The sequence below is a fragment of the Phlebotomus papatasi genome, chromosome 1 (assembly GCF_024763615.1).
Source record: "Phlebotomus papatasi isolate M1 chromosome 1, Ppap_2.1, whole genome shotgun sequence".
Lineage (NCBI taxonomy): Eukaryota > Metazoa > Arthropoda > Insecta > Diptera > Psychodidae > Phlebotomus > Phlebotomus papatasi.
Window position 1 is genome coordinate 10,425,008 of NC_077222.1, and position 11,706 is coordinate 10,436,713.

Below are 11,706 nucleotides of genomic sequence, written 5' to 3' on the forward strand. Positions count from 1 at the left end.
CCTTTTTGATGCCATAAATAGTGCAAAAATGCATTGATTTTAGTGCATTTTTTCTCTCTGTGTAATAACGGTTTTTCAAAGTCAAAGTTTTAAAAGGCTCTAAAGAGCGCTTTTTGCAACCAAATGGTATCATGTTTAGCCTCATTGGAAAGGTATTGGAATTCTTGACAAGCCTGAACTTATTCATATTGGTTATGAACCGGTAATGAACCAATTCATAACCGAAAACTAAGTTTTGTCCAAAATTCTATTATATTAGTCCTAATGTACACTCAACTCTTCGTTATCCGGCATTTCGATATCCGGGTGACAGCTGCCAAACACTGGCGGTTGATGTATTCAAAATTATTTTTACTAAACATAAAGTTTCTCCAGAGTGAATTAAAGTATTATTAACATTGTATCGAAGTTTTTAATACATAATTGTGATAAAAAATGAAACATAAGCACACCATGAAGAAAATTCTCTTTTTCTTTGTCAGACAGAAAATAAATTCACACTGCACAAAATAGAAAAACCGTTGATCATTCAAAAAACCTAAATGTCATTTTGTCCCCCAGTCAGCCGGATACCAAAGAGTCTACTGTATTTTGGGTAATGTTTTGAGTGATTTATAAATCGATTCAAATCGGTTGTGATCAGATAGTAAATTGGTTATAAACCCATAAGTAATGTTTGTCCGAAAATAAATTTTATTATTCTTAAAACTATTTTGAGCGATCTTTTGAGTAATTTATGAATCAGTTCAAATCAGTTAAGAACCGGTAAATGGTAAATTATGCATAGACGCTTTTTACCTCCTTATAGATTATTGCCAGGTTAAGCGCTATCGACACGAATTCGAGCACTCAGCAGAGTTGGATCGCTTTGCCATTCTTTACTGACTTCTTTTATTCAAATTTTAACAAACTCAATTTTTGTATCGGCTTTCAAATTATCTTTTCGGATTCTAATTTGCATTGAAGCTTTTGTGTTTCGTCTCTTAATTGATAAAGAGCAATTTTTCGTATTTAAAGTACTTTTACATTTCAATGGATGCTAAAATACCCTGAAATTATAAATGGAAATTTGCAACCCTAAATTAGCTGTATAAATGGTCTCTAAATTGGAAGAAATTATAAAGCCACTGAAATTTGCAACAGAGCTTCCTATTCATACCTTCTAGCACATTTTCATGAATTATGTTAATTCGTTAATTCAGCAGAAGTTTAAAATGTTGTTCTTTCTGCAATAGAAGTATTTTGCGTGGGCATTGTATTTTTTATATTTTTGTCTTTCATTTATGATTTTTTCCCGATTCTCTTTTACGCCATTTCCATAGAGGATTTTAATTAAAAATCTAACAAAAACATTTTACCTGGAGTTTAAGCCATTATTTGTCTACATTTTTTTTCTGGAGTTCTGTTTTGGGGGAGAATGAGTGTCCAATTGAATTTCTCCTCTTCTAGTTCTACTCAACCTGAAATATCCTGGGAGTGGATTTTGGTTCGAAGAGTCTATGAGGATATTGTGAGAATCAGAGGCGACAGTTTGAGATTGTGGAGGAAGATTATTGAAAAGTTATAACTCGTAGACAGTTGTCTATGTGTTCATAATTCCTCAGTCCAGAGCACGATGACTATTTCCCATTGTCCTTTTGCTTCTCTGGGCCGTCCTCAGACCCTTGTGGATCCACATGTGGCATTCCACGTCCGAAATGTAAGATAGTTGGAAGATGACCTGCTAAGCCCCAAAGTCCCTCGAAAGCTCTCTAAGTGATTCTGTCATATCATTTTCCATATTTGGGGATGAGTTGGATTTTCTCTGGGATGGTTGGGAAGTGGCTAGACCAATTTCACATGTGTCTTCTTTTCATCTCGAGGTATTTTTCTCCCTCAAAATATTACGAGCATAAAGCACAAGAGGGGAACTTCTTAAGTGATCCCAAAAATACTTTAAAATTTTGTCCAATGACATTTTTTTTCCGGAATGCAGGGAATTTTTCTTTTTTCTATGGCACGGAGAAAATTGAGAAAAAATTCCTACATAAAATCTCTTTGGTATTTTTACAATTCCATGAGCTTTCTGTTTCATGCAAATTTATGCAGACGAATAAAAAGCTTTTACAGTCAAATTTAGATTCAGACAAAACGACTTCATCGCGGGAAAAAGCTCAACTATTTTTCAGAAATAGCTACAATGAGTTGTAATTGGCCTAAATGTTCTTTATTCATTTCGTAAAAAAGAAATCTGTTAGAACGAGGTAATAACACTGAGAGAAATCCGAAAAAGTTAAAATAACATACCGGAAATGTAAATTTTACCCTGCAGTATTGATCCGAAACGGTGAATATTACCCTTTTTAGGTGCCTTAGGGGTTAAATTAACCCTTTTCATGTTAATTTTACCCTTAAAAAGGTGTAAAATTAACATGAAAAAATGTTGATATATTTTTACACCTAAAAAGTGTCAAAGTTACGAGGAAAAAAAGTTAATCGCATCCCCTTTTTTTCTCAGTGAATTTATAGAATTTAAACTAAATGATACAAATGCAAACCTTTCTTTAAATTTCAAGTTAAAGTGCTTAAACTTTCGAGACATTTCAAACCATTTCATCCTTTGTTTCGATTGAAAAGACAAATAATTTGTGGAATTTCCTTGAGGTCTTGTGAGGTGTCCACCCTGAAGAAAGGTCCCATCGGACATGAGGACACATGAGAAATTCTAAGAGGTTTCCCTTTTGAAATCTCCTGTGGTCTTCCCACGCTGGGAGATACGTAATCATACAATTGGTGTAGCATTTGTAATAACTCTTATTAGGAAATAACACTGTGGATTGTTTCCTTTGTCCATTTGCCATTGTCTTGTGCGCTAAAGCTTGTGGAAATGCAATTGAAATTCCAAATGACTTCTACCCTCGCAGATGCAATATACCCAATGGAATTCCTTATCAAGCGATATTATATCTCAGTGATATTTTTCTTATTTTAAAGCAGAAAAGAAAATTGTGGAATACCGAGCTGGAGATAAAATGCTATGGCTCATGGCGAAAAACTGAACGTAGCAATTGAGATTTCAATACGACGAAATAATATTCCATGAAAATTATACATTTTCTTTATTAAAATGAACATTGAAAGATTAAATTCTGAATTCTTTTCCATTGAAATCTCAAACAAATATTCATGAAATGTAGATTTATTCAATTTTCTTTGTCTATTATTTTAAGTTCAATGAAATCATGTGGAGGGGAATGGGGTAGTTTCAAGCAAGATTTACAAAGGGGAATGGTCAAAAGTATATAGGCGCTGGTCCCGAAATCGCCACAAACGAGAGTAGGCGCATATTGTAGGTACTGATATAAGATTAAAAAATTGCCGGAATCCAGGACGATAAATGATGGGAGTCCTTGTAAAAAAGCGTTTATCCTTCCGAAATATCGCTGTTTGACAACGAATTACTCAATAACGACTAAAGCGATCTTGATGAAATTCGGTATAGGGTCACTGTATTACTTAAACTTTTTATTCATGCATACCACCCCCTCCCCCGACCCTCCATTCTTGTAGCCCCCATACAAAATGAGACCATTTTATCTTACGACTTCTTTCTGAGAAGAGATACAATGCTGAAGTACGGCATGCGAACAAAGCTTAAACAAAACTTTTGAACCATACACACCGAACTCTTCTTCCATCATTCCTTCTGGTAGCCCCCATAAAAAATGAGAGCATTTTATCTTATAATTCCTTTCTGAGATAAGGTAAAAAGCTGAAATTCGACATAGGAACAAAGCTTAGGGAAGATTCTTTAACAGTGCATACCATCTCAACACCCACCTGTCTGATAGTGCCAATATAGAAAGAATTCCTTCGCACAAATTGTTATTAATCCACTGAATTGCATATTAGTACAACTTCTGTGGACAATAAATCGAGAAGCAACTCCAAAACCTTGATTACAATATCAAAAAAAAGCACCACTAATGCCAATTAGATTATATGAGGATATGTTCCTATCTTTCACGTATCAACAGATCTTAATGAGGCGAAAAATGAAATATAAAAAATGATTGTTAACGTTATTACTTATTCATTTTTTTTTTCATTCAATCAAGCTCGATCAAAAAGTTCTTCGTGAGGATTGTTGAAAATACCTCTTCTCAGAAAGGAGTTATAAAGTAAAATACTCTCATTTTGTATGGGGGCTATCAGAATGGAGGGTGGGGGGAGGGGGTGGTATACATGGATAAAAAGTTTAAGTAATACACTGACCCTATACCGAATTTCATCAAGATCGCTTTAGTAGTTCTTGCGTAACTTGTTGTAAAAATAGTGATTTATCGGAAAAATAGAGGCTTTTTACAAGGACTCCCAGCGTTTATCGTCCTGGGTCCCGAGAATTTTTCTTAGTCTTATACCAGTATCTGCAAAATGCGCCTACTCTCATCTCTGGATAAAGATGAATCGGTGCCACGGTGCCCATGTATACTTTTGACCATTTTTTCTTCTAAGAAATAGTTTTTATGCTCTAGAACTGCTCCTCCATGGTTTAGAACATTGGTCCCAGAACAAAAGTTGTTACCTATACCAATGTCTATCCAATGACATAGGTCCCGGTCGTGGCGATTCCGGGACAGGATTTAACCATTCTCCTTTACAAAAATAAAAATATAAAAAGAAGAAAAACCTAACTGGGAAGTTATTGATAGGCTTGGGAGTTATAAAAATGGAATAAAGTGGAGCTTAGAGGCAAAATGACACATATACTATGGCTAAAGCATAGGATATGTGTCATTTTGCCTCTGAACTCCACAAATAATCTTTTGGTTTCATGAGTCTATGTGGAGAAGACCTTCTTATGTGAATGACGGAATGTCTGGGGTAATTTTACACAGAAATGAGACAGTTTCAAGATAAAATTGCATTTATTTAAAAATGAAAAAAAAAACAACAATCAGACAGAGATTCTAATACAGAAATTTAACCCATTTATACATATCTAACGCATTACACCACTAAGAAAAAAAACCTAAAAAGTTAAAACAAATCCATGGCAGAGTTGAATTAACTTCACGAATATCGATGTAAGGTAAAGTACCCTTACTCGACCGGGTTCCTCTATTCGACCGGTGGGTCAATTTTTGAATATTTGATGGTGAATTTCATCAATTTCTATGAATTTGTCACTGATTCGTATTATTTAAAGAATAATTGACCTATTAATGTTAGATCATACACAAAATATTATAGGAAATATAATTAAATTGAACAAATAAATCTACCGGTCGAATAGAGGAACCGGTCGAATAAAGGGTACTTTACCTTAATTATTACTCTTTTTCGATGTAAAATTTTATCTCGACTGAAGTATATGCTTAAGTGTTTTCGTTTTAAGAATATACTTCAGCCAAGAAGATTTTCGTGTGACAAAGTTCATATGGAACATCAACTAGAAATATGTCTAACAGTGTTTCTTGAAGACATGTACGTGCATCATACGTGATATTTCGCTCGGAATATAGGGAACTTGAGGTCAAGAAAATATTAATAAAGAAAACGATAATTTATTAAAAAAAAACATAAAATTGCAAAACATATTCATTTTGGGATTTGAACGAGTTATTTTAACTCTTAAAACGAGTTATTTACACTCTTTTGTCATGTAAATTTTAGGAAAAAAAAGTTAAAACAAGTCTTCCGAATATTACACTTAAATAGAAGTAAAATCAACTCTAAAATATAGTTAATCCAAAATCACAACGAAAAAGAGTTAATTCAACATCGATTCGAGTAAGTTTTACTTGATTATTTTTCTGAGTGACATCATACGCAAACTATAGACTATTTCGGATAATTTATTTCTGGACAATTCATATACGAATTACCGCCAAAAAAAATATTTTTAATTACTTTAGTCATTCAATGAGATGGGAAAAGCAACCTGAAAAATACACAATTGCAAGTTCTTGAGAAAAATTTCTCTCTGCGCGGACATTCGTGACATCATGACATTGCGTAGATTTTGATAATATTTTCCTTCATTTTCTTTTCAGATTCCAATATTTGATCACACATTCCTTTCTTAGATAGTTACACTACATAATTAAGCGATCCTTTTAAAAGTTTAATGCAAAGAATTCAAATTCAGTGACCGTTATAATATTAAAGTTTAGAGATCCATAATTAGGGTAAAGTGGTACAAGTTGGACAGTGGTACAAGTTGGACAATGATACGATTTGGACAGGGCTTTTCGTCTTGATAAATTTAGTACTTCATTTTTATTTGTATATTTTTAATGCTTTAATTTTATAATTTGGTTCTTTATGCTTTAAAACAAATTTTGTACTGTATTTATCAAGAAAAAAGGCCATGTCCAACTTGTACCGGCGAATTGTCCATCTTGTAACACTAATTCCAAATTATACACTTTACCCTACTCAAATAACATTTAGTATTTTTTCACAGCTGCTTGGTGTCTTAGTAAAAATGGTAACTAAAAATGAAATAAAAATGTTAGTAAAATATCGAAATTGGTTAGAAGTGAAACAATAGCAAAAGAAAAATTAAGAAGTTATAAACCATTTTCATATACTACTTACCAAATTGAATTTTTTACTTACCAAATTTACCGATTTACTTACAATATTTGTTAATTTACTTACCAAAGATGTTATACCCTTTTCTTAACATGAGAAATAAACCTCTATTAGTAACTGATTAATACACTTTATAAAGAAGTACTGCTTAAAATAGGGGATAGTATTTCGGATTAATGCAAAATGGTGTGTTGTACGAAATAATTGGTTTTGGCTATGGCTAAATTTCCGATTAACCAGGCAATCGTCAAACGAACTAGACAGTAACCAGTGACCAGTTGTAACTGGATGCGTCCATGAATTTAACTTCTGATTTTAAAAGAAAATATTTTCGTAAATATTCAGGACTTTTATAGGGATTTATGCGCCGAAAGGTAGGCTGAAATGAACCAAAATAGAACTCAATAGGGGATTTTTATTTAGAAAAGGATTTTTAAGGAATTTCAAATTAAAATACTCTCGTTTAAATAGGTATTTACTTAAAGTTTTCAATCTTCAAGTGTCTAATGCCTTACGCATAGGGAACATGTAACAGTCTGCATCATTTTGCCTGATCTAAAATATTAGAAAAATCCTTAGCCATACGGCGTTATCACACTTTCACATTAAAATTTTAATGGGATTCACATTAATTGTCGCTTGTGAGCGTCCAAATATGTTATTTGTGACTTTAAGTCACTTAATATTTCGGGATTTTCTATTTATTGATAAAGAAGTGGACTTGGCCTGCAAAAATAAGTTTAAATTTACCTAAAGCACAAATATTTTTCACATTAAAAAAATAAAGAGAAAATCGCATTAATTTTTCGCATTAAATTCAAAAATCAAATTTTGCGGGTCAAGTCTACCTTTTTATCAACAAATAGATCAAATTTTGAATATAAAATGGTTCAAACACACAAATTACACACTTGGACTCTCACCAGCGACAATTAATGTGAATCATATTAAAATTTTAATGCGCAAGTGTAATAACACAGATAGACTAAGATGATTTCTAAACTGATTAAACCTGGAAATAGTAATTCACTTATAAACTTAAAAACTTTCGATATAGCCGTTTTATCTAATTTTAAGGATTCTCTATTCTCTTTAATTTAATTTTTCGGTTATTCTGGAACCTTAGTTAACGATTTAAGGATTTTCTGTCAAGAGAAACTAAATACGAAAATGATTTAATTCAATTTAGAGACGAGAAATATTGGGAAGCTAATAAGAAAATTTCCGGAATGAAAATGCCCCACAAAATCAGTAATTTGGATCAGTAATTATCCTCCTAATCGCTCGTTCATAACGCAATTGCTGATTAACTGGGCAAATGATTGAAAATTACCCCAAAAAAAAAATTGATTAATCATGAAAATTTGACCGTGAAAGTAATTGAGTGAGGGGGGAAAAACTCTTTGAAGGCTTCTAAATTTAGAAAAATCATGATTGAAAATTAAATTTTTCTAGTCAAAAAGAGTCCGGAAAAGACTCAAAATCAACATGAAAAATAATTAGAATTTCATCTCCTTTTCAATTAATCTCTTTGGGAGTGATTGGGGATGAAGGAAAATTCAGTTATATTTTTCCATCACGAACTCAAGTGGAACGTGTTTTGTGGGAAATATTGATGGAGAGCTCCAAGATAAATAAAATAGAAGATGAAAAATCCATCTGGACACTCTCCAAGAAACCATAAAACTAACAAATTTGCTCTAAAGGAGCTTTTTTCTTGCTGGTGCTGGAGGGGAATTTATGTTGGAGGTGGAGTCAATTAGAGCAATAAATAAAAATATTTTCTTAGAGTCTTTGTTCTTTATTGATTTTCATCCTTGAGCAATTTTCTGGCTTTTTTCTTGCTGAAGTCTTTTGAATAGAACAGAAGAACCGTTTGAGAGGTTTGCTTTGGCTCTTGGGGAGCTTTTCCAGAGGAATCTCTCACAGTTCTGCCACTGCCTTTGGCCAGGATTGATAAAAAGCTTGTCCAGAAGTTGAGTTGTCATCTTGGGGATGATTGGCTGGAGGATGATCGCACAAATCCTCAGAGCTTCCATTGTTAAGCAGAGAATCCCTTCGAGACGTTTCTTTTGGGCTTCTGAACCCTTTTTCAGCTCCCAGGGTTTCATTGTCTCGAAGAAATTGTTTCCAGCATGAAGACTACTCATCACAGAATCCACAACCAGGTGGAAACTACCCTCCTGGAAGTGTGAGAAGGATTTCTGGGGGAGCATCTCAAGTAACTCAATCAGCCTCTTTGTAGCGTCAACCTCGAAGAGTTCTCTGAAGACTTCAGGATCGAATTCTGGCCATATCTGCTGGGGATTGAGAGATTTGGCGCAGCATCTGGACAGGAGATTCCCCAGAGTGTCTGCCAGTTCGGCATTTAGGAACCGGAAGACCTTTACATCGCTGTAGTCTGGAAAGTTAAAATGTTACTCCGGGAATTTCTTCAGGGGAAACATTCACCTACTTCCATCACTGTGAGCGACTCCTTCTCTCAGCAGGAAGTACCTAAGTCCCTCGGAAGTGTACAAAGAAGCCCTCTCTGTCGGATCTACAACATTCCTCCTGCTCTTGGACATTTTCTGCCCATCTACAGTCCAGTGGGAGTGAACAAAGAGACTCTTGGGAGGTTCCAAGTCATTTGCTATTAGAAACGCTGGCCAGTAGATCCCATGGAACTTTAGGATGTCTTTCCCAATCACTTGGACATCCGGAGGCCATGCCGCATTTTCCGGATAACCAGAACAAGTCAGGTAGTTCACAAGAGCATCCAACCAGACGTATATCGTTTGAGAAGGATCTCCAGGAACGGGAATCGCCCAATGGACCCGAGAAGCCGGTCTAGAGACAGAAATATCTGGCAGGGGCTCTTCCAAGGAGTCCAAAAGGATCTTTTGGAATTTCTTCGGACGTACAGAACCCTCTCTGGAAGCCCACCGCACCACTTCTTCCTGAAACTTTCCCAGTCTGAACATATAGTTCAACTCCTCTGTCCACTCGGCAGGATGCCCAGACTCCAGAGAAATTTTCCCTCCCTTACCGTCCTCCTTAAGCTGACTCTCTGTCAGGAAGGTCTCATCTGAGATGCAGTACCATCCTGAGTAATTCTCAGTGTAGAGCAAGTCTCGCTTCTTGAGCTCTGACCAGAATCTCTCAACGACCGAAAAATGCCTGACTTCTGACGTCCTTATGAAGTCTGTGTGCTTTACTCCCATGTCTGCAAACAGACTCCTGTATCCCTCTGAGACTGTCCTGCAATATTCCTCAACAGGAACGGATTTCTGAGCAGCAGCCTGCTGAATCTTGGTTCCATGCTCATCCGTTCCTGTTGTGAAGATATTGGCAGGATTGGGCCTCAGGAGATTCTCAAAGCGGAAGATTGCATCAGCAATCACAGCTGAGTAGAGATGCCCAATGTGAGGAGCTGGAAGATCCAGAAGGAATCAGCTGTATTGATAATTAAGATAATCTTGCCTAAAAGCTGAAAAGGAAGTTTGCAGGAAATGCAGGGGATACAAATACAGAAAACACGGAATTTCGATCTGGTTCTTCTCCTTCTTTATTCTCTAGCCAACGTTTCGGAGCTGGATGACTTCTTCCTCAGGTATGAAAATTGGTGGGAAAAGGGTGTTAGGGAATTCTTTCACTATCACTTTTACTTTACTGGACGATGTGCACATGAAGGTGGTCAGACTGGGGATACTCTGGGTGGTCAGAGTACAGGGGATACTCCCTTGCATTCTGGCTTCTAATGGGTTAATTACTCAGGTGCTTAGCTAGCAGGACTAGCAGTGGATTGATATCTTTAGCTCAAAGTGCTGAAACGTTTTTCACGTCTTAGCTACCTTTTGTCACCTCAGCATGGAAAGGACCATCGTCCACTTCCATATTATATTAATTTATAAATAAAGATAAATAAATTTATTCATAAACAATGCTTTCGAAGTACAGTTTCCTTTTAATTTAGTAATAAATCAAATCAGACAATAAAATAAAAACAAAAACGTTCTTTCCGGTCTTGAATGGTCAAACAAAATATTCCAAAATTTTGAGGTTAGTTTTGAAAAGGGTTCTTTTACCTGCATTTACGTAGAAAATAGGTGTTGTCACGAAGAAGGGCTTGGCGGGAATGGATGAGAATTTTCTCAAGATCATTTTCACTGAGATCTGTGGTCCAGGAACCTTCTGTTCACTTAATTTTGCACGAAAATTAAAACTAAACACCGGGGAATACACAAGAATAATCAGCTGATTGTTAAATGATGCGGGAGCATTCCCAGAGATGGAGCCGCATTCTGTGAAGGGTTAATTTTGAATCTTACGGAGAGCATAACCGTTATTAACCCATTAAACCACAATACTATTTTTATAAAACTTTTTTGTCCAAGGGGCTAAAAGTTGTGACCGGAAATTGTGCACAGATATTGAAGAAGTGCTTTACTACCGTAATATCTCTATTTAAACATTTTTTCATCAAAAGTGAATCTTAACAACATATATGATAAAAAGCTGCCCATTCACAAAAAATAAAAAATTAACAACCTTATCAGGGAAATATTAAACAATAAAGAATAATGTTCTAACGAAGATGAGTTAGGGAAGGTCCTTACCTCTCTCCTCCTTACCTCTTTACCAACATCCTTTCAAAATATCGTCAGTTAAATCAGCATTTGACGTAACTTCGTCGGTTTTGATTTAGAATCGGCGTAATTTTGTTCTTTAAACGCACTTGAGAAAAACAAACTTTCATAAGCCCAATAAAAATTATTTTCAACAAAAATTATCGTAAGTGCCCTTAGTTAATAAAAATTTATCATAATTTGTCGTAACTTCCATTTTTGGGGAAGTTACGACAAATTTTCATTAAAAATTTTCTCTAATCAGCCTTTGCCGTAACTTCTTTTGCTCATTTACGTAACTTGTAATTTGCAGCAAAAAAGTAATATTTCTTATTATAACGTTCAAAAAATCTGTCAAATATCCAAAGACAGTGCGAATAATGCAACATTAAATCATTTTAATTCAACATTTGTGAGAAAAAGGTGAGAAAAATTTCTTACACATCTGTCATTAATTCAAAACAAAACAAGCGGCGTGGCGCACAAAATTTATTAAATAAAATTTGTGAAATAAGAGCTT

The 11,706-nt window shown here is 34.9% G+C and overlaps 1 protein-coding gene across 1 annotated transcript; it reads right to left on the reverse strand.

Moving 5' to 3' along the window:
* Positions 1-8,359: 8,359 nt before the first annotated feature.
* LOC129798744 (methionine--tRNA ligase, mitochondrial) lies at positions 8,360-10,842 on the reverse strand. Its single transcript, XM_055842056.1, has 3 exons — positions 10,647-10,842; positions 9,035-9,991; positions 8,360-8,980 (listed from the first exon to the last, which is right to left on the reverse strand). Exons 1-3 carry the CDS (start codon positions 10,720-10,722, stop codon positions 8,391-8,393), a joined length of 1,623 nt encoding a protein of 540 aa, XP_055698031.1. The 5' UTR covers positions 10,723-10,842; the 3' UTR covers positions 8,360-8,390.
* Positions 10,843-11,706: the final 864 nt, after the last annotated feature.